Source organism: Poromitra crassiceps (genome assembly GCF_964638095.1).
Source record: "Poromitra crassiceps genome assembly, chromosome: 21".
Classification (NCBI taxonomy): domain Eukaryota; kingdom Metazoa; phylum Chordata; class Actinopteri; order Beryciformes; family Melamphaidae; genus Poromitra; species Poromitra crassiceps.
Window position 1 is genome coordinate 19760100 of NC_139638.1, and position 24387 is coordinate 19784486.

At 43.6% G+C, this 24387-nt stretch overlaps 1 protein-coding gene across 2 annotated transcripts in view; it reads right to left on the reverse strand.

The window, feature by feature from the left end:
• Nucleotides 1–24092, reverse strand: part of plpp1a (phospholipid phosphatase 1a) — a 28222-nt gene extending 4130 nt beyond the window's left edge. The window contains exons 1-4 of one of the 2 annotated variants that reach the window (XM_083657791.1): nucleotides 23560–24092; nucleotides 11386–11537; nucleotides 8175–8458; nucleotides 1315–1372 (exon numbers count right to left, since the gene is read on the reverse strand). In XM_083657791.1, coding sequence (XP_083513917.1) covers nucleotides 1315–1372; nucleotides 8175–8458; nucleotides 11386–11537; nucleotides 23560–23617 — 552 coding nt within the window. In that variant the 5' untranslated portion in view covers nucleotides 23618–24092. Of the gene's footprint in view, nucleotides 1–1314; nucleotides 1373–8174; nucleotides 8459–11385; nucleotides 11538–18371; nucleotides 18527–23559 lie in introns of both variants that reach the window. The other variant, XM_083657790.1, reaches the window with a different exon arrangement.
• Nucleotides 24093–24387: the final 295 nt, after the last annotated feature.

The following is a 24387-nucleotide window of genomic DNA, read 5'->3' on the forward strand; positions in this document are numbered from 1 at the left end:
GGCGTGATCAACTCATTTTTGTCCATGGACCACATAATAACACACCCAAAGTATTATCTTATCAAATCTGTCTGTACATGTATGTGCACTACAGCAGTTATGCCATCTTCTTTAGTGTGTGATTATTTTCAAAGTCACATTTGAAAGACCAGATTCAAATCACGCATTTTCAAACCTTTCAATATTATGTGAAATGTTTCTCTATCAAGGGAAATGGCAATAACAGCTAGTAATGAAAACAGAAAATAAACACTGTAAAGGGAATAACATAACACATTTTTTAGAGTTGAATGTAAAAAATAATAATATCATACCCCCGGTCCGACAGTCCCGTATTGCTGGGATGGAATGTTGGCAACCCTACCCGCTGCCCCGGTCACCGCCCCACCCCCCCGCTAGGCAATATATATATAATTTGCCATGTATTCAGTGACACAATAAGAATACTTTTTTATTTCAATGCGTTCAGTAAGACACTCAACACAAGTTATCAATATAAAGAGATGTACATATTATTACACTACCTGGGTGGTGAACAGCGTGTTGTATTTTTAGCTCTATTTTGTCATTTTCAGTAAATTATGTCGAGTATTGCAATATATCGCAATATGTATTGTATCGCAATCGTATCGCGATACAATCGTATCGCAACCCATGTATCGGGATACGTATCGTATCGTGAGGTCCTTGCCAATACCCAGCCCCCCCACCCCCCGCCGATCATCTGTTATCTAATCTTGATGGGTGTTTTGTTATCTGTGGCTGCAGATACGCAAGTGCTCGAATGTAATTTGGGGGGACTGGTACTCCTGCTTTTGTCCTCTGTGGGTCGACTCCCCTGCTGTTTAGACACTTGTGCCTCCATTTCATATGGAGGGTTTTGTCGGCGCCAGGACCTTGTGTCTGTGCCTATTTATAACAGCTGGCGTTCTGTGAGTCAGCAGACTCATGAAGGCAGCAGGGGCGGGGCAGGAAGAGCAGCAGTGGACGAACATAACATGAGATTTTCACAGCGGCAGGATTCTTCTGATTGGAACAGTGCTACTGACAATTAAGGTCATCAGAGGCACAACGAGGGGAACTGAAAACCTGAAACACTGCATGCTGGAAATATCACTCGCATTTAATAAGAAGCTTTATGCAACGAAACAACGATCAAGCCCTTTGAATGTCCTTATTGGCGCCCCCTGCCTTCAAACACAGTGCACCACACAGTGCACCACACAGTGCACCACACAGTGCACCACACAGTGCACCACCAGTACATTGGTTGATTGAATTAGCGATGATTAGATTATGGATGATGGTACTTACAGCCAGGAACAGCATGCAGTACATGGAGAAAGAGGAGTGGCCGGAGTAGAAGGATAGCCTGCAACAGAAAGAAAAAGGCACGGGTCATGACTTTGCTGTGGGGTTTATGATATAGACCCTTTTCACGGGGGCCATTTTGTGTCGAAAAGGCAGAATAAACACAGGTGCAAATTCCAATCATGGAAGTTTGAAACCCTCATTAGTGTTTTGCTTGCGACTGTGTTTACCCTGCCTTTTCGACACAAAATGGCCCCCGTGAGAAGGGTCTATTCACAACAAAAACGACAAAACACAAATTAGGATAGACAGACGTAACCCAGCGAGGCGGCTGGATTTCGCGAGATCAGCAAGAAATCCATGTTGTCACGTACGCTGCCAGATGAGCAGATATGCGTCGAATCCAGACCAATCAGCCTTGAGGCAGCTAGCTATGGGCGGGATTTAGGTGCGACGACAGCGAGAACTGAGCCCGTGACAGACAGATTGTTCATCCAATCACCTGCCATCATCACCTGCTGTATTTCTTTTATTAAAGTGCCTGCCCCTTTTCCCGAGTTCTGTGTAACAAACCATCGGGCAGCGTCAGGTTAAGACAGAGGCATCTTGATCTGAGAGGAGGTAGGGGGCGGGGCTAAACCATACCACTCGAGGTATTCACCTTATGTAGCCCCGCCCACTTTAATACCTGTCTGTTTTACCTGCTCACTAGTACTGTACTGTCACATGAAGTGTCAACATAATAGGAAGTAACTGGCTGACCCCTGTGTTGGAACATAAGGTGAATATGAGGATATAGAACTACACACACACATACACGCACACGCACACACACACACACACACACACACACTATAATGCACCTTTGCACGCCCGCCCATATCCGGATTCCTGGTGGTTTGAGGTTCACTGACATTCGAGTGCGTCTATTTCTGTGTGAATTATGAGAGCTGACAGCTGAGAGCGACGTCATGTGCAGGCAGGCGGTCATCCTTCCAGGCTCACTTTACTTCCTGTTTACATACTGTAGGCAGAAGTGGTGCACTGTGCTGAGTGGCTGCCTGTCTACAGCGCCTGACATCAACACGCACACAGGATCCTGGCACAGCCTCATCACTCTTCCACACACGCACCAATGAATGACTCTTCTGATCGTATAGTTTCACTGCTATCTCTCTATCTGCAGTACAGAGAGGCATGGAATTCTGGACAAAGTTAAAGAATAAGATAAATATTCGCAGATTTGCAGATTTGTGGTTCTAAATGTGGACTAATTAGGGGTCCTTGATATGATAAAGGTTGTGATATAGTCACTGATATAGTGGATTCAAGAGATACTACTCAACTATGCCTTGACAGTCCTAGAACTATTTCTCTCCCTCTCTCCTTCCCTCTCAAAATGAATGTACGTATCCTTCCTGACACGCCTGCAGCCTCCTCGCCTTTGCTCGTTCTGCTGATCCCTGCTGACACTGATGAAGCTGGAGACAGCAAGAATGTCAAAGTGGGGGAGGAGGAGGAGGAGGAGGAGGAGGAGGAGGAGGAGGAGGAGGAGGAGGAGGAGGAGGAGGAGGAGGAGGTGATCTGAGATTCATTCACCATAGTGCTGCTGGTGGTGGTGGAGATCGAGCGCAGGCTGACCAAACAGATCACAGTAACACAACCCAGCTGGCCAACGCAATAACAATACAGACCTCTATACCTCCCCTGCAGGCATGTCAGGAAGACACACACAGGCATCTCTTCTGACTGTCTGTGTTAACCCTGCGAGGGCTGGGCTGGGAGGAGAGGAATACTCATTACTTTGTTATGTAAACAGACATGTTCTTTTGTCAAGAATGAGGGTAGCATAGCGCACAATTAATCGCCGATCCAAACCCATAATTTAAATTATTTAAATTATGGGTTGGTAAATTCCGAGATGAATTGTGCGCTTGTTTCCTGACAAAAGAACTGGTATGTTTTCATTTCATTCTAACCTTTGGAGAGCACAGTGTGCTACTCTGTCTCGTTATGCATAAACACAACAAACACCGACAGTTAGGCCTCGTCTCCCCAAGGGAAGCTAAGCTAAGGCGTCGCGTTACGGTAACACGATCCAAACTCAGGTTAGCCCGACCTGCTCCCTCCTCTCATTGGCTCTCTTAATGAGTAGCAGAGCAGGCCTGACACAACACAGTGACGCTGGGAACAGAAACCTGGTCTGAATCCTCCCTCCGTAAAAATGTGAAAAACGCCGGACGTCGGCCTCACATTACTTGATGCTGCTGTTCTTGGGTCTGCTGGCAAAATGCTTTGTGCCAAAAACAAAGGGTTCTGATCACAGATCTCCAGAACCTCTGCTGTAACGTTACCTGGACGGGCCGCTACCAGAGCCGGGGTCAAAAAACAGCAGATTGAGCTGAGGGCTCTGCGTCCAGATAACATCGCGGGGCCAGTGCACCACCACACCCTGGTATAAATATACTGCATGATGAGGTCAGAGGGTGGGTGCACCCACAGTAGACCACCGTGGAGCTGAGACACATGACCCCCCCTCCTGACAGGCTGCTGCAGCCGGGGGAAGTTGCCCCATTCATGAGAGAGGAAGAGAACGGGACGTACTCGACACAGAGGAAATATACGGATGACTGACTGTACGAGCTGTGCCTCTGACCTTGACAGTGTTGGCGGTAACTCATTACAAAAGTAATATATTACATGTAATGTATTACTTTTGTAACTCATTACAAAAGTAATATATTACATGTAATATATTACTTTTAGCAGTAACTGAGTAATATAACTTATTACCACTAGGATTTCAGTAATATTATGCCAGTTACTTTGTCAAGTAACACAAGTTACAAATTGAGTTGTTGTTTTTTGGATCAAATCACATTTAAATAAAGATACAATCATTTCCTAATCAAATTGTGTGTTTTTATGCAAATAATAAACCACTATAGATGACAATAACAAAGGAAAAGAATAACATTTAGAATTTTGGATTGTTTACACTGACTTCAAGACGGTTGAAATTATTTTTCGGGATGGTTCCGGGGCGGCGATGTCATTCTGCTACTGCTGTTATTACAGTGAAAGTAAAGCAAAAGTAGTGTAGTAAAAAGTAACGAGTTACTCTACACAGACAGTAATATTGTAAAGTAACTTATTACTTTCAAATTAAAGTAACCAGGGGGTTCCTCCGTATATAACCCCCCCCCACTAAAAACATGCAGAAGATCAGATCGTCATCGTCATCCGACCAGTGACGACAACATCCGAAGTTGGTCCCCGGGCGCTGTACGAGAAAGCGACCACTGCTCCTGGCCTGCCCCCCGGAGGAAAGGACATGCCTGGATGGGTTAAATGCAGAGGACGCTTTTCACCGGCCACCGTCAGCATGGGTGTGTTGTCGCCGCATGCATGTATTGTGGTGTTCGTGTGACAATAAAAGATGGGCTTGTCCCGTTACGAGAGTTTTTTTTTACGAGAGTTTTAAACTAGTCATATGTAGGAAATATACGGATGACTGACTGAGCTGATGAGCTGTGCCTCTGACCTGGATGTGTGCTGATAAAAGGTCAGTGACTGCGGGCAATTATGTTAAACGTCAGTGAAGTGAAATCTCATATCGGTTAATAAGTAACCGCTTCTGATCATGTGACCTCACATTCTGTGTTGCCCCACGCATCAGTCTGGGCCTCTACCATGGATGTATTAACAGAACTGGATAGGGGACGAGCCACGCCCACCCATGCGTTCGGACGGAGGCTGCTCACTGGCACATGAAGCCATCATGGGGGGTTTTTCTTCCTGGTTTTACTTCCTGACCATGCGGCCCAAGGCGAAGTGCGCATGTGTGCCATGACGTGTTCCATGACGTCTCCCACCCCTCCCACCCATGGATTGTATTATAAGAAGAAAATACACCCGTATACGGCTCTTAGTGGCTTCTGAAGAAAAAATGCCCCATAAAGAATTATTTGATAATTAAAGGAGTCGTTTTATACTTTGAGTGACACCCGGAAAAAATTCCCCTGGGTTTAACAGCTGCCGGGGTCCCCATGCAAGTGGATGGGAATTTTCCTTTCTAGGCTGCATGGCGTCAGGTGACTTGCAATACAGAGCTTCGCCACCATGTTCAAATGGCTTCACAGCCCAGCGCTATTCCTGGGGGCTGGGCCTCTACCCGCCCCCCGCGATTTCCAGAAATGTCAAAGTCCATGGGCCAATCAGGGACCTGCGCCATAGTTGACAACATATCAGGGCCGCGCCACTGGCAAAACAGTAATGGCGTCTCCCGAAGCAACGAGCGGTAACGTTAACGTTTCTAAACAAATGCAGTTATTGCAGAAATAGACTCAATAACAACAATAGAGACTTCCTGCTTCAGCATGCGTACCAAGGGATTTCATCCGCCATTTTATTTTCCAGAGATATTCCGTAAAATGCTTAGTTTTACTTGGTCAAACCAAGCAATTCAGCTACATTTAGAATCAGGAGAGACCATAGAACATTTCACTCGGACCAAAACTAAAAAAAACTGCATCGAAAAAATATTTTCTTTAAATCCTAATTTCTTTTTACGTTTTGGTCACAGTGAAATGTTATGTGGTCTCCCCTGTTTCTAAATATAGCTGAACTGGTTTGAACAAGTAAAACTATTTTTTATAAGCATTTTACAAAATGTCTATGGGAAAATAAATGGCGGATGAAAATCTCTGGTACGGATGCTGAAGCAGGAAGTGACGTTCACTTTGGCTCTCTATTAAACGTGAGTATTATGCAGCAGCTGAGTTTCTCGGCGGAAAATACTTTTTTCAACGTTCTTCCCGAGTTGGATTGGATTTGGCGAGACTGATTGGCTGAAGGAGTTGTCAGTCAAGGCAAGTAGCTACTCCCGCCCACTGACATCGATGTGGACGGCTCAGAGTCCAGACTGACATGTAAAGTGAAACATAACGTGAGATCACGTTGTCAGGATGGTTTCTCACAGGCTACCACAGTTGTGGCTTCAAATAGAATAGTTGTCCAGTTACCTAACCCCCCCCCCCCCTCCTCCTCCTCCAACACACACACACACACACACACACACACACACACACACACACACACACACACACACACACACACTGTTTAGGCCTCTGCTTCTATAATGATCACGGCTATGGTCAGTGTTGGGCAAGTTACTTTCAAAATGTAATATACTACATATTACTAGTTACTTTTATTTGAAAGTAATAAGTTACTTTACAATATTACTGTCTGTGTAGAGTAACTCATTACTTATAACACTACTTTTGCATTCCTTAAACCAAAATAACAGCAGTAGCACAATGACGTCGCTGCCCTGGAACCATGCCGAAAAATAATTTCAACCGTCTTCAAGTCAATGTAATCTGTCCAAAATTCTAAAATGTTATCCTTTTCCTTGGTTATTTGCATAAAAACACAGGAAATGATTGTATCTTTATTTTTAATATGTGCTTTGATTGGGGGGAAAAAGTAACTAAATTTGTAACTTGTGTTACCTGACAGAGTAACTGGTATAATATTACTGACATCATATTGTAATGAGTTTTATTACTGAGTTACTGCTAAAAGTTATATATTACATGTAATATGTTACTTTTGTAATGAGTTACCCCCAACACTGGCTATGGAGGCTGATGACTGAATCAGAAGGAGACGTTGGATATCCTCCCCCTCCCTCTCGACTTCCTTCTGCTCTGAGCTGATAAGGGATAGACTCTTAACTATCATAATATTTTACATTCCTGTGGAATTATTCAATCCCCTCACTGGTCTTATCATCATCATCGTTATTAATCATAGTTATCACTCCGCATGAGGTGGTTTGTGTGACTGATTTAACCTTTGCACTTTGTACTTGCACCATCAGGATCTTACAAAACAATAGAGAGAACACCCATTCATACACTTCACAAGACAGTCAGTCTGTGACTTTGTATATCCAGTCATGTATTCATTTCTGAAATCTATTCATTTATTCTACGTTGATAGTTTAGATCAGTGGTTCTCAAATGGGGGTCCGCGGACCCCCAGGGGTCCGTGGCACTTTGCCAGGGGGTCCGCGAAAAGTTTTCGAGTAAAAAAAAAAAAAATTTTTTTTTTTTTTTTTTTTTTTTTAATTAAAAAATAAAATGCTACATGTTAATTATTCCTTCTCAAACTACTTCCTACATGGTGCTAGTCTATCAAAATATCTTGGCTGTCATTGATTGTGTTGCATAGTGGTTTTCTGTACTGTTGACAAATTGTGATATTGTAAGTCGCTTTGGACAAAACAAAAGTGTCTGCTAAATGACGTAATGTAAATGTAATGTAATAAAAAAAAAAAAAAAAAATTTTTTTTTGCAAAATCTTCATAGTTCAACGAAAATAGTTTATGCTTTAAATCTAAAATGGTTCATGGATTACATTCTAATAACAAACCTATCAAAATAAAAGTCAAGCATGTTACCGTGGAAACAATTAAGCTTAGCCAAAAATCACAAATCAGAATGAGGGGGTCCCCGGTATATTTTCTATCTTGTAAGGGGTCCTTGGCTGAAAAACATTTGAGAACCTCTGGTTTAGATCAGAGGTTCTCAAATGTTTTTCAGCCAAGGACCCCTTACAAGATAGAAAATATACCGGGGACCCCCTCATTCTGATTTGTGATTTTGGGCTCAGCTTGTTTCCACGGTAACGTGCTTGACATTTAAATTGATAGGTTTGTCAGATTAGAATGTAATCCATGAACCATTTTAGATTTAAAGCATGAAATATTTTCGTTGAACTATGAAGCTTTTGCACACAAAAAAGTGAACCACTTTTTGAGAACCACTGGTTTAGATAAAGAGGGCAACCGTTACCTTCCCTCGTTGACCATTCTCTTGTCTCCCTTGCAGGTGAAGTCTTCGATGTAGACCCCCGCTGTGCAGTTGATAAGGCTCCAGTCGGGTTTGCACACGTCCAGGAAGTGCGGCCTGAGGCGGCCAATAGAATACTTGGCTATGTCAGTCAGTGATTGGCTCATCGCGGCACCGAAGAGGAAGGTACCAATGGCTTTGTAAACACACGCAATGTAGCTGTTGCTGAAAGACGACTTGGATTTGATGCGCTTTAGATAAACGGAAAGGCACTCCCCAATGACCATCTGTAAGGGATAGAGAGAGTCAGTTAGTTCACAAATATGAGGCATGGAAACCAAAGAAAAACATCAACTTGAAAGCTATATTATCTATCTGTCTCTTTCACATTTCCATATTCTGACCATTTTCCACAAAATGAGCACATATGTATTTCCTTCAACATGGATGTTAAAATGGGTTTGGTGCCTGTAAGTATGTCCTGTTGCACCCGTGTCAAACCTCCAGAAACATGTTAGGAAATACTCACTTGCATTTGTGAAAAGTGGGTAGAAGATTGGCAAATTGGGTCGAAAAACAATATTTTTGACATAATAGAGTGATGATCTGACAAAATTTGCATTCTATGGATTTAAGTTAAAACGTGCTTGGCCAGAGGATGATGTCCACTTAAAATGATAAGACGAATAACATGTGTATATTTGATTTTTCCTTATTTAAAAGGGGAGACACTTTATAATTTGTCACCCTGAGATCTAAACGATCAAACTAAATCATGCTTCTTACATTCTTACGACCAAACATTTTAGCTTGTGTTTGAGCCGTGTACAAATGCATGTGTGTTAGGGGTGTCAAAAAATAATAGATTATAAGATGCATCGCGATGCGGACGTGCACGATTCTGCATCGATTCACAAATGTCAAAAATCGATTACCGTATTAAAAAAATAAAAAATAAAAAATGTAATAATCGAATAAAATATAATGGAAGTACATGCAGTTGTTTATTTGGATCATAATACAATGCAATTCCAAATGCACTTTTATTTTAAAAGTAGCCACACAGTGAGAAAAAAGAAAGTGAGAAAAAATAAATCATGTATTGGGGAAAAAACTGATGCATCGATTGAAGATGCATCGAGATGCATCGATAATCGTAATCGAATCGAATCGTAGCCCTCTGAATCGTAATCGAATCGAATCGTGAGGCCAGTGAAGATTCACAGCCCTAATGTGTGTGCAGTGCATACTCTATGTGTGACACATCAGGACATTCTTTTGTCAATTTAAATTCCTTCATGACGATTGTGGTTAGGGAGTGTGTGAGTGTCCTTATGATGATTGTGGTTAGGGAGTGTATGAATGTGCTTGTGATCATTAGTGGTTAGGGAGTGTATGAATGTGCTTGTTTCGCAACACTACTGCTAAGAGATAACAGGCCTGCTGACTCTGTTCTCACGTTTCAACAAAACGGTTGTTTTCTTATTGCATCCTCTCTCGCATATGTAGCATTTCCAAACGTTGAATTGGAGAGATAACGACGACTGTTGAACTGTCAACCGCTTAAATATCGGAGAAGATTCAACAGCTCAAGGTCAAAAGCTTTCTGTCCTAACGGGGATGTTACTGAAGTACAGTATGAGGATGTTGATATTTTCATTCATTGTATCTCAGTTATTATGAGTTTACGTTCTAGTTCTTATTAGATTAGTATCTATTTCTCCTTCACTTACAGCAGATACACACCTATGTAAACCAGGAAGTTGGCTTTCTGCTCTGTTTGTCTCGGTTTTAGAACGATAAAAGCTGCACTGCGGAAGCCTTTTGTAAAACCCTATTGTAAATAAATGATGAAGCCACATCGAGGCAATCTGCTCCATTGTCTCTCTCTCTCTCTCTCTCTCTCTCTCTCTCTCTCTCTCTCTCTCTCTCTCTCTCTCTCTCTGTAGACTTGAACGATTGCCAGTCTCCAGGATATTTCCTAGACCCTAATCTGCCTAGAAGACCCTAGTCTCGCTGGCCAGCCTCCTCTCCCTTCCGTCCGAGGAGTCTGGCGCCGCAGGTCTCCATAGTGGGATTGCGATGGGCGGCGCTTAGCGGCAGTGCCCTTGGAAAATAGTTTCAAAACAATCCAACTTGCCGTTTTCAGCGTGTAGCAACGAGCTAGCGTGGAGGTTTCTGCCGTTAGCTTGCTAGCTAGTTAGCGTTGTTGTTTTCACTGCGGCGGCCAGCAGGGCTACTATTTACAGCGACACACAGGGAAGAGGGAGCGGAAGCCGCTCTGATTGACATGGTCGGAGCCAATGACAGAGCTTGTAATAAGCCGGGAGCGGACATCCGGCCCGCCACCGAAACAGTCGAGCAGAGTAGAGCAGGGGAGGGTTTATCCCAGTTATGGAGACCTGCGGCGCCAGACTCCTCGGACGGAAGGGAGAGAGGAGGCTGGCCAGCGAGACTAAGAAGACCCTAACCCAAATTGAGAGAATTAACTGCTGCTACATTTACACTGTTTTTGCAAACGAGTTGCAGCAGCTAGCAATCTATTTAGGCACTACAAATCTTCCAAAATGATTTGCTCTCCAAGAAACAATATGCAATTAACCAGCAAGCGACTAAAAACTGCACGTACAGGGCTGGGTATCGGTCGACCAAAATAACCCAGTACCAAGTATTACCGAAACTTCTCCAGTCAAATGATACCTGCATTCAATCCTTTTTGTACACAGATCTAGCACAAAAAAAACTATTTGTATGGTTTTGCTCGCAGCCAATCACAGCGAGCGTTATTCGATTTAATGCGACGTGTGATCGGCCCACTACTGCAACATGTTTTTTTTTTTTAATGATCGGTTATCGGTATTATTGGTTTCGGTATCACTTTAAGAGTACTGGTATTGGTACAGGTATCGTCATTTTTTTTTAACGATACCCAGCCATAATTATTACTAGAATAATGCATTCAGCAGCACTCATGCAGTACGAAGGGAGAATGGGTTAAGATAGAGTAGAGACAGTAAAAGTGCATGAGGATAAGCAGTAGTTTAACCCATTGATACCTGATGCAGCATTTGCGTGTATATCCCTCATTTGTGTGTGTGCCCCTTTAAGTCTTAAAGGGATACACACACAAATGCTGCATCAGGTATCAATGGGTTAAGAGAAGGAAAAGGCTACAGGCGAGCTTGTTAGCAGAAAACAAAATGGATGCACTTACAGTGAGTAATGTGATGGGAATCATAACGCCCCCTAACAACTGATAGGTAATGGTGTCTTCTTTAAGGGGGTACTTGATCGAATCATCGCTACAGAAAAAGCCCCGTCGGAAAGGCTTGTGTTGCCCCGTGAGTATTGCAAATGGGAGTCCAGCTAGCAGAGAGGCAACGAGAGAAGAACAGGAAAATACGGGTTACAAGAGCACACACACCCCTAGAAACCCCACCCCGGACCCCCACCCCGGACCCCTACCCACGCTGCAGTGTCTCTACTGTCTGTGCAAAAAGGAAGAAAGAGAGTTGTCAAACAGGGGGTCGGATCACAAGAAGAGGTGCTGGGAAACTCGGCATCCTCTGTCCTCCTCCCTGTATCCGCATGCACAGCGCTCAGGACAGGAACCAGTGGTAAACAACAGTGTGGTTAGTGTTTGTATAGCGACAGACAGACAGCTCCTTGTGACTGGTGAGGAGAGAGGGTGTTAACAGAGAAAACCCAAAGATAGCATGTGACAAAGCTTGTGCCAACACTTCACAGCCCCCCCCCCCCCCCCCCCCCCCGACAAAAAAACACACAACATATAATTATGATAGAGACACTGCATGAAATAGGCCACGCCCATCACGGGGGAAAAGCTCCGTTCATTTCCACACACCAGCGTCATTTTCCTTGAATTAATAATAATAATAAATAATAAGTCTTGAGTCTTTATATTTCTGTCAACTTTTACTTTTACTCCGCTACATTTCCTATTCAATAAAATGTGTACTTTTACTCCATTACATTACTAAGTTACAAAGTAAAACCAGAAGGAATTTGGTGGCCTGCAATCAAGCAAATCAGTGCTACTAGCTTGCAAGTTACGTGAATCACGATCCACTCCATTCCAGTTAATGCACCACAACGTCGTTTTCCAATTCCAACCACTATCAAACTCAAGAAGAAGAACATTTCCACTCAAGCCCAGGCACGTCTTTTTGCTTCTGATATTACATGTACGTTAAGTATTGAAAGTAAAAGTACAAGTACATGCAGTTTATACGCACTTCATACATCCACCACTGGTGGTGTCTTTCGATGTCTTACCTCCTTCACTACTAGGGCTGGGTTAAAAAAAATCGATTCTCGAGTTTTATTTTAATCCTTTGATATCGATTCATATGTCCAGAGATCGATTATTATTATTTTTTTATTTTATTTTTTTTATCAACATAGGCTATAATATTATAGGCTATGTGTGGCAGTTGAAACAGTTTCAAGTTGACGTTTATTTATGTTTGTAGTTGAAACAAAAACATAAATACTGTCGATATTGATATTGAAATTAATCGAATCGGAATCGAATCGAATCCGGATTAATCGATTCGGAACCTTGTGAATCGGAATCGAATCGATTCTTGAAATTTTACCCAATACCCAGCCCTATTCACTACTCTCTTTGTTTGGGAGCAGAGTGCTAACATCTCTCTCTCTCTCTCTCTCTCTCTCTCTCTCTGTCTCTGTCTCTGCTGTGACAGGTGCAGCACACATGTTGAGTTTGATCAGGGATTGTATGTCTAGGCTGGGTCCTATTGCTGTGGGCCAGTTGTCCCTACAGAGCCGTGCCATGCTGCTGCTGTCAGGCAGTGAGAGAGAGAGAGAGGACACAGTGGTCTGGTCTGCCAGACACACTGAGGTGACCGATGGTGGCTCTCACGTTACACGCTCACTTTCTCTCTTCTCTCTCGCCAGGCTCACTGACCCTCTTGCAGGCGGCCATCTTCATTCTCTCTTCTCTCTCGCAGGCTCACTGACCCTCTTGCAGGCGGCCATCTTCATTCTCTCTTGCCAGGCTCACTGACCCTCTTGCAGGCGGCCATCTTCATTCTCTCTTCTCTCTCGCCAGGCTCACTGACCCTCTTGCAGGCGGCCATCTTCATTCTCTCTTCTCTCTCGCCAGGCTCACTGACCCTCTTGCAGGCGGCCATCTTCATTCTCTCTTCTCTCTCGCCAGGCTCACTGACCCTCTTGCAGGCGGCCATCTTCATTCTCTCTTCTCTCTCGCCAGGCTCACTGACCCTCTTGGAGGCGGCCATCTTCATTCTCTCTTCTCTCTCGCAGGCTGGCTGACCCTCTTGCAGGCGGCCATCTTCATTCTCTCTTCTCTCTCGTCAGGCTCACTGACCCTCTTGCAGGCGGCCATCTTCATTCTCTCTTCTCTCTCGCCAGGCTCACTGACCCTCTTGCAGGCGGCCATCTTCATTCTCTCTTCTCTCTCGCCAGGCTCACTGACCCTCTTGCAGGCGGCCATCTTCATTCTCTCTTCTCTCTCGCCAGGCTCACTGACCCTCTTGCAGGCGGCCATCTTCATTCTCTCTTCTCTCTCGCCAGGCTCACTGACCCTCTTGCAGGCGGCCATCTTCATTCTCTCTTCTCGTTGGCAGGCCGACACACTTTTCCTGTTCCTCCATCTCACTCTCAATGATTCTCAACCTTTTTCATATCACAATGACCCCTAATTTAGTCTACATTTAGGGCCACGGACCCCCATTTCAAAAGCCAAGATCATTTCGATAGCCATAGTGAGTAGTAATTAGTAGTGTCACGATACGCTCAGTTCACGATACGATACGATACACGATATTGGGTTCACGATAACGATACGATACGATATTTTAACAATATGTTTTTGCGATCGATTTGTAAGTTGAGGGGGCATCCTCCACGCTAATTTGAGTAATTTCACCATTTTCATCCTCCGTGTCTGTAACGTCCCTCGTCTGTTCAAACAAAGCAATGAAAAGGAGAGCGAGCACGCAATCAGATGCAGATCAGTGTGCCACCATGTTCAGCTTCTTTTTCTCAACGATATGAGATTTCATCTCAACAAAACATATTGTCGCGTTTTGATATCGCGATATATTGTGGGACGATATATTGTGACATCCCTAGTAATAATCATATTCGAAACGGGGAATTTGTCTTTGTGCAGTATGCAGCACAGCGATCACAGCAATAGCAGAAGACGGAGCAAACAAACCGTAAATCTCAAATTATCCTATATTTTATTATGATAAAAGGGAGCATGTGGGCAATCTCTGTTCTCTCTCCGTTTCAATTTTGGTCCCGCTGATGATGTCATTGGTGATGTCATAAAATCACTGATGATGCCATAAGTGATGTCATCATTGAAACCACCTCAAGGAGTACCCGGGGCCCCACGTTTCCCTATCTTCCTGCTCAATCTTCCTCTCTGGCCAAACGGTGATGATGATGATATAATAGCTTCAGTATAACGCGGCGCTTCTGTTTGAGCTATTGCCACTGACTGTTACAGCTCTGACACGTAGATGAACAGCCAAACGCTTTGGCTTTGGCCTACAGAAAGGAACGAGTTGTTTCAAAATTTGGATAGGATGACATTTTAAGAATGAGAAGTGTAAGTGTAAATCAACAGAAGGATGTGTGCTGCTGCGTACGTACGTACTGTATCTACTCACACACAGAATACAGCATGCGCCAGCAGCACTTTGTGTGTCTGTCCTCGTCCAAACACAATCTGCATGAAGTGAACGTAATCACAGTGTTCCAGCGGAGCATTCCTCCTTCTCTTTTCGGGAGCAGAGGAACAGAGAGTACAGCCTGCGTACCGTCTGTTCTGTTGAGTGCAGCCTAGTTCTGTTGCACTAATTAACAACAGCGCTCGACGAATCGACGATCGCTTCAATATTTTTTCTTCATCCTAAACTACAAGTTAAGAGAACTCACACACCACATGTGTTGAAGTAAGCAGGAGCAGGTTTAGGAACAAGGCATCTGAGAAAATGTAATAGAAGCTTTGGGGGAAAAGCGTTAACATGATTTCGAATGTGTTGTTTACCTGTACAGTACAATAACGGCGACCTCTACGACCTTCCTATTAGGGTTGGCACGATGGATGATGGCATCGACCATCGTCGATGGGCCGACCCCCATCGACCTCTGAGCCGTCTACATCGGACCATCGTGATTATCCGTAAAAAAAAAAGTTTTAATAATAAAAAAAGTACAAGTCCACTCAACCGTGGCGCGCGGGGGATGCACGGGCGGCATTAAACAAGCGCACCCAGTTGAGAAAAGCGGTAGAGCGGAGAGGAGGAGGGGAGGAATGAGGATAAGCAGAAGTCAGTTGTGTTCAATGTGTTGTTGTGAAAATGTTAAGACAAAGAAGAAACTTCACGTTCTTTGCTGTTTTCAACGCAATGTGAGTAATGTTACAACTAGTCTTCAACTGTGAATTCAACTCGCCTGTTTCCATGAAGTCGCTCCATAACATACTGCAGGCTGCTGCTGCTGTGTTTCTATTTCTCCTTAACGTAAAGTTAGGTTCAAAACTGAGCCCACGCGAATCTAACGTTATATCCGCCAGTAATTCTGTCCGTTTTCTGCCAGCTAGTGAAATTCAACATATTGGTTGGTCAGGAGCTGTAATGTTAACGTTAATTGTTTTGCGCTGTTCAATATTGCTGGTAGTGACAGCCACTGCGTCCAGTCGCCTAGGCTCTGTGCTGTAGTAGTAGCCTATCCAAGCCTGCCTGTCTCATGCCCCAACCCCCCCCCCCCCCCCCCCGTCAACGTCGATGCCATTGTCCATCGCGATGTTTCACTGTGGAACCATCGCGATGACTATTTGGTTGACATCGCACAACCCTACTTCCTATGCCTAGCTATGACCCCTTTTACCTAGCCCCTCCCCCCCCAAGCACCCACACCCCCCTACCCACCCCTCAAATCCCCCCTCGGCTACAACATTCCAATCCTTACCTACATGTACCTACCTGTTCCCTAGCCCCGCCCCCTCATGCTATGAACGGACACACGTCACATCCTGTATACGAGGGATCAGCCGAGCAGCATTTTGGTAAACAAACCGCGTCACTGGGTGGCAACGGCAATGGAACCCTATGGAGCCCAAGTGGCGCGAGGTGTGAATGTCTGACTCTGTTTACATTTTTAAAACTGCGACAGGTCACACAACTTTAACACGACATGCATATATTATACATCCAACTCTTGAGCTAATTCTGCTCTCACTCAGAATGTCAAAATAGAAGCGATGTGATGTATAGTTTTTGAGATATTAACGTTTGTTTGGCACAACTCATACTAGTAACTGCTGCGGGGTTCCGCATTTCTGGGTGTCAAGTGACGTCACACTGATTCGTCCTATAGAAGCGGCTGTATACTTTGTTTCATTTCCCACATTTTGGAAATTTTTTCAAAGGTAAACTGCTTAGTTATCATTGTCACTACACCTATCATTAGGCTAGTAGGTATGAGGTAGTGTTTGAGTATGTAGTCATACAAGTCATACATTGTGTGCGTAATCTGCGTACGACGGTGTGAATGACAAATTGAGCTAAGCAGGCATCTCAACCCCACGATGATGGATTTATTGGTGCTTCATGTTTGGACAGTCCAAATGTTCAGGAATGGACCGTTACTGAACGATCATAAATCTGGATTAGTGTCCTGTCCTCCCACCATGACCAACTTTAAATGTCTGTCTCACATTCCCTGCAAAATGTAGCAGTTTCAGTGCAAAACAGATATTTGTAGAAAATGGAAGGTGCACTCTCCATCAGCGCTCTATATTCTTCTTACCGGTCAACAGAGACTTTATAAAGACTGCTGTGGTAGGTGTGACGATGAGGAAGGGATATGCATTGGGAAAGGATTTTTTTTGTGTGGATGTATTTTTTTTTTTACTTTTATTCAAAGATGAATTATCTTGTGTTTTCTGTTGGTTTGTTTGTTTTTAAGTGGACATCCTCCTTTACCTCTACCTTTCTGACAAGCATATGTAATTGTACGAATACATTTGGTTTAAAATACCAGTTAACAGCTGGTGACATTCCTAAACATCTAATAGGCAGCAGCTGTCCCTCTGAATATATCCTAAATTAGGCTCAGTTAGAGAGCCAAAGTGAAACGTCACTTCCTGCTTTCTCCCTGTACCAGCGCTGCGAAAAATATGAATGGCGGTGGACGGAGAATAAAAGGTTACTTTTTTTATCCCGTTTGAATCGTGCCACGGGGTGCCCCAATGCCAATTTTGTCATTTTAAAACGTAACTTTGCATGTCAAGAAAGTCGCAGTTTGTCGCCAAACTGTTGCACTAGAAGTTATAAATCAGAAAGACTACATACACTGTCGCCTAAGTGACGTCACTTTCTCTACCGGCAAAGCTGAAGACCGGCGACATGACACGAGCTTCCACAAGCTATGTAGTTCTTATCAGTGTTGGGCAAGTTACTTTCAAAATGTAATATACTACATATTACTAGTTACTTTCATTTGAAAGTAATAAGTTACTTTACAATATTACTGTCTGTGTAGAGTAACTAGTTACTTATTACACTACTTTTGCATTACTTTCACCAAAATAACAGCAGCAGCAGAATGACATCACCGCCCCGGAACCATCCCGAAAAATAATTTCAACTGCCATGAAGTCAGTGTAAACCGTCCAAAATTCGAAATCTTATTCTTTTCCTTTGTCATTGTCATCTATAGTGGTTATTTGCATAAAAACACACAGTTTGAAATGATTGTATCTTTTTTAAATATGTGCTTTGATTAAAAGAAAATTACTCAATTTGTAACTTGAGTTACTTGACAAAGTAACTGGTATAATATATTACTGAAATCCTATAAGTAATAAGTTATATATTACTGAGTTACTGCTAAAAGCAATATATTACATGTAATATGTTACTTTTGTAATGAGTTACCCCCCAACACTGGTTCTTATACGAAACTAACCCCTACGTTTCAGTTTGACGACAAACTGCGACTTTCTTGACATGCAAAGTTAGGTTTTAAATGGACAAAATTAGCGTTGGCACCCCGTGGCCCAATTCAAACGGAATCAAAAAAGTAACCTTATTCTCCGTCCTGCACCGCCATTCATATTTTTCGCAGCACTGGTACAGGGAGAAAAGCAGGAAGTGACTCTTCTTCTCTACTTACACAGCTAATGGGCAGGGTGAAGCCCACTGTGTAGAGCACGGTGGAGGTGACCGTGCTCGGGTGGAAAGGGTAGTCGATGCTGTCGTCGTGACAGAAAAAGCCCCTCTGGTAGGGGCGGATCTTAGCCAGGTTAAAGGCCGCCAGAGGCAGACCCCCTGTGGAAGGAGGAGAGGCGCAGGAGGGAGGGGTTACCAGGAGGGAGAGGTCAAAGGTCAAAACAACATGGATGGCACAGAATGAGGAGGTGGCTGCTGCTGCTGCTGCTGGCCAAACGGTTGAGGTCGTGTTCAATTCTGTCACCTGTCAGGGGGGGAAGTGAATCTGTGAATGTCAGAGAGGACAATGATGTCCCCACAATGAGACAATGAGACAATGAGTTACCGTAGGAATGAGTCCTCAAACCCGGAGGTTAGCATCGCCTGCTTCCCTCATCTTTAAGTCAATGGGATTTCTGGTGAGATGCCTGAAATCAGGTGTGTCTGTGGTTAACAAAAGTTTATGATACTGAGACCTTTGTGTTCAAGATCAAGATCCTCTTCACAAATTAACAAAAAAGAAGTATCATTTTTGAAGCGTTTTCGTGCCATCGCTATTTTTGGCCGGTCGCATTTATGCTTCAGAAATCCTATAAGTGGTAGGGCTGTCACTTTTTCCCAAAATAAAGTTTGAACGAACTTTAATTGCCCGCAAAATGTTCGAATATATTCGAAGTTTTTTGGTTAATAAAAAAAAATAAAAAAAAAATTGCAGGCCAGGCCCCGACGTGTTAGCTTGGACGCTCACAGTCACAACACTGCCTCACAAACTTGGCTGCATCCAACTCGAGACAACTTTTCAGACCCTCCTGGAGACAATCTTTCTCAGAAGAGACTAACGCGACAAATCTGGAGACTTTTTCTGACATGGGATTAACCATTACCAGCAAGCAGCAGTTGGTTAATTTTGGTTAATTAAAAAATAATAATAATAATTTAAAAAAAAAATGTAAAAAAAAAAAAATCGAACAGGTCAATTATACATTCGAACATGCCCTCCTCCCCCATATTCAAAGTTAAATTCGAATTTCGAATAAAAAGTGACAGCCCTAATAAGTGGGGTTCAATTGTGACGATGATCTTTGGTGAACATAGACTTTTGTTCACCACAGACCTTATTTCGGGGATCTAACCAAAGACCTCGTTCAAAAATCCCCATTGACTTTGAGACGAGGGAACTCAGCAGCGCGGTGCTAACGTAGCTGTGTTGGCCTACAAGAATACATCATCCCTGTGGTGCACGATTCACCGCATCATAACAAAACTGTGGAAATTCCAAATGAGGTTTGGGGGGGGGGGACTTATTGGCACGAGTTCCCTTGTGTTGCTGAGCTGACAGAAGTGAGAGACCCCAACCTTTCCAGCAGTCAGGTGAAGACTGAGCCTCAGCAGAGAGCATCCCTGAGGTCAGGCAGACAGCATCAGAGTGGAACAGAGGAAGACCTTGTGAGGGAAAGCGTCGTACACAGTGACAGAAAGTGAATGCTATCTTTTTGGTATCGTTTTTCAACGGGGGAGCACTGCTGCAAAGCTCTTGGCTCGAGCAATGAGGCCATGTTCACATTACAGGCAAATCCGATTTGCTGCTAAAGTCATTAACCATCATCATTATCTTGATTGGTTTCCCAAATCTGATTTGGGAGTGTGTCCGCACTGCCATAAATCTGATTTGGGCAAGTGTTCAAGTCGGATCTGTGTGTCCCAGACCTCCATGTGGTTTGGGACAAGTGACACAAATCAGACTTGGAGCGTCCAGACTCATAAAACCAATCTGGATAGAATCATTAATAGGTCGTTAAAGTTCACAAATCAGATTTGGCCTCCTAGTCTGAACATGGCCTGAGTTTCACTGGTGTGAAACCAGCCGTGGACATAGCTAAGCACCCCCCTATAGATTAAAACCATAAAGATAACAAATTGGGCTAAGTGGTTTTGACAGTCCAAAGTCTGAATGTAATGCCGGCGCTGTCCTTTCTGTGGCGGGCCGGCCCGTTTAGCCCATTGTTGTCACGGGTCAAAGTACATTGTGGGGAGGAGGGACACAGACGTTCATTCATATTCTGGTGGGAGCAGAAAGCACTATAATGCAATGCACAGCCACACACACATGTTCAACGACAGAATAACAGAGAGGCAAAGTGACCGCCTACTTCCTGCTTCAGCACTGTACCAGAGATTTTCATCCGCCATTGATTTTCCCATAGACATTTCGTAAAATGCGTATAAAAATAGTTTTACTGGTTCAAACCAAACGGTACAGATATATTTAGAAACAGGAGAGATCGCATAACATTTCACTGGGGCCAAAACGTTTTTAAAAAAAATGCGGGTTTAAAGAAAATATTTTTTCGATGTTTTTTTTAAGTTTCGGTCCGAGTGAAATGTTCTATGGTCTCTCCCGTTTATTAGCGTTAGCTGAACCGTTTGGTTCGACGAAGTACAAGTATTTTATAAGCATTTTATGAAATGTCTATGGGTAAATAAATGGCGGATGAAAATCTCTGGTACAGTGCTGAAGCAGGAAGTGACGTTTCACTTTGCCTCTCTATACACACACACACACACACACACACACACACACACACACACAGGCATAAACACTCAAACATTGCCTCTAAGCCAGTGGTTCTCAAACTTTTTCACATCAAGGACCCCTAAACTGACACAAATTAGACCACGGAGCCCCATCTGATCAAATTTGAGCTTTTGGTCGTTTGATTAGAGAAAGTGTATGAAACCAATGACCTAAATAGGCATATATACAATATGTCATTGTGTTGCTTATGGATGGAATTATAGTGAATAGTAATGATCAGGAGAACCCACACTTTGAGAACCAATGCTCTAAACTGCTTCTCCGACCGGCTGTCTAGTATTTCTGTTTGCCTGGTGCTGCTTGTGCATCTGTTGACACTGTCAGCTGTGCCACCCCTATAAGCTGAGTGGCTCCAACAGCTGTAAATGCCAGCGAGTCTGCACGCCCAGGCCAAGGCTGCATCCCCCAAGACACCAGTGAACTTTCACCTGCTCTCACCCCTAGCTGTGCACGAGACGAAGACACAGGGCTCCCCCAACACAAACAAACACGCACGCGCACACACACACACACACACACACACACACACACACACACACACACACAACTGATGTGCACATCGTAACATAAATAGACACACTACTCTTCAAATAAATCCTGATATTCTTATCAAGAGTTATTGGCAACCTGCTCAGTCATTTTATCATCTACAAGTCAGCTGTGTAAGCAAACCAGAACAAACACACTATATCCCTGCTTATTATACACTTGAGAAAATACAGCATCTTCCCATGCACATATATGTATGTATCAAGCTGTGCTCTTATAGGTCAATCCTCACTACATGTAGTATGCATGTTTAATACCATGTAGTATGTGTGTGTGTGTGTGCGTGTGTGCGTGTGTGTGTAACGGCGTTGTGTAGGTGGTACTTGCAGCAACCCATGTTAAGGGCTTGTCCAGGGGTGGATTCGAACTGCCGACCTTCGGCTTGGGAGTCCGACATGTTAACCGCAACGCCAAGAGAGCTAGCTCCCTTGGCGGAGCTGGTTAACATGCCTTTATACCTGGGGAGTGAGTTTAACCAATCCACTCGCTACCACTCGGGACTCACGAGGAATCCGCGCTGATTCACCTCGGTTACGTGTGTGTGTGTGTGTGTGTGTGTGTGTGTGTGTGTGTGTGTGTGTGTGTGTTTAATAACATGTACTGTAGTATGTGACACGTGTGTTTAATAATAACATGTAGTTATGCATGCTTTTGGCAAGCTGAGGTAGTGTATATAGAGGCAGACTCTGAGACACTTGGTAGTAATGTATGATGTGATGGACAGTCTTAAGGATTCACTGGACATCAGTTCTGGCATCAGCCACTGCAAATGACGCAGTACAAAAATAAATCAGCCAGGGAGTTTGGCAATAGCCTTTAAACCTGATTCGAGTCCACTTTCTCCAATCCGAAAATATGCATTGTGTTTTTTATTTTTTATTTTTTTTAGATCAAGTCTGATTTAAACTACACTACTAAAGCCACAGAGATGCCTTTGCCTGCTCTGCAAAACTGAAGTCGTACCTATGATGACTATTTAAGAGGTATTCAAATCTCAATGCCTTTTTTGACTAGCAAATTCAACCGGCAACACGTCAACTTTGTTCTAACGCTAAACTTCCACATCTATGAGCCTCTGGAGCAATGATCTATCCGAGCTGTAACAATTGCATGAACCAACCTGATCGACTACATTACAGATCGATTCTAAATAACTGTAGTGGTTCATGCCGTGATTGTCAACAATACGAGTGTGCTATGAGTGCTGACAGCAACCAGCAGATCTAATGGTTTTAGACTATCTGAGAGAAAGACATGTAGTTACATGACCCATGAAAGCTGGGAGGAGAGAGGGGGGGGGGGGGGGGGGGCTGTGGAGGAGCTGGGACAAGTTTTCCAAAACTGAAAGTGAATAATGTAAATTATCACATAGTTTCTGAGCAACACCTCTTGGAATAGGTTGTGAATACATACACAGACCTATAGGCCTATACCTACATGTCAATCAATTTGTCTAATTGACTGAATGAAACACTGCAAGGCATAGGCTATATAATGACAAGGCCTGCTGTGCTGGCCATAACTTTGATCTATTCAAAAATATAAAATAAGGGTTAATTTTGTGAATAAAAGGCATGTTATATAACACTGTATTTACTGTAGCCTATAATTGAACATTGTTGCACTTTAGGACAGCATCATTCAATCATAGTATGCCTGTGATGACTTAAGAACTGCAAACACGAATATGGAACAGTCCGGCGCATTGTTATATGCAAGCAACATTTTTAGAATAAATATTTATAAATATTATATTTATTAATATTTATATTAAAATCAGCATAAATAGCCAACTATAAAATTACTATAGCTACTTCCCTGCAGGATATAGGGATTATTTCAGTGATCTTAGCATAACGTAGCATAACGTTACTATAGCCCACACCACTCCCTTCACGTGATGGCAAGCCACCGTGTAGCCTAATAGAACCTTTCAAACCACAAATAGTACTGCTGATGATCATATTAATGTAGTATATTAATGCAGTCGGGTATTTAAAATACATACCTAGAATGAGACAGGCGATGTCCAGCAGGATAAAGGGGATCCCTCTGGTCTCGAACATGTTTGCTGTGGTCTGTCTCTCCCTCTCTACCCTCACTGCGCGTCCTGTCCTGGGCAGCAATAAACAGCAGGGGGATGGACGGATGCTCCTCCTTGGGACGTCGCTGTCGCAATTGTTTCCGTGTGTGAGGCGAGCGATCAGCAAGATCAGAGCATAATTAAACAATCAAATAAAAGATATAAAACAATGAAACGAATAGACTTTGGTCATTACGAAAAAACGCGCATTTCAAGACGTGGGGAAGGGGAAAAGGCTGTTTCAGAGCCGATGATCGTGGTTTATCGCGTCATGTGGTGAACGCGGTTTACTATACTAAACTAAACACTCAATATGGGCCTATACTCACTCACTCTCACACTGGGCCGATCATTTGGACGGACACCTGCCCAGTGCCGAGTCTGCCGACTGGTGTAACTGGTGGTGGCGGTGGTGGTGGTACTGGTTTGGTTTGGCGGACCCGAACCCTCCGAGCCAGGGCGGCTTCGGCTTGAGCAGCAGCAGCAGGCCTGGCGGTGCGTTCACGTGCTAACGGAAATGTCGCGACTGCCAATTTTACGGTGCCGCAGCCACTGTGGCAGCCTAAAAGAATGGGAAATGTATTTTAGATAGGGCCAATGCATTTAGCAGGCGGATCATTTGCGTGTCAACAATGGATGAATGAGTTGTAACGTAAAACAACAGCTGGAGGGAAAAGCCTTTGGTGACAAGGTCTGTTTTGTTTAATATCTTTCAGCCAACTGGAAATCTTCCTTGCAAGTAGCAGCTTGTGA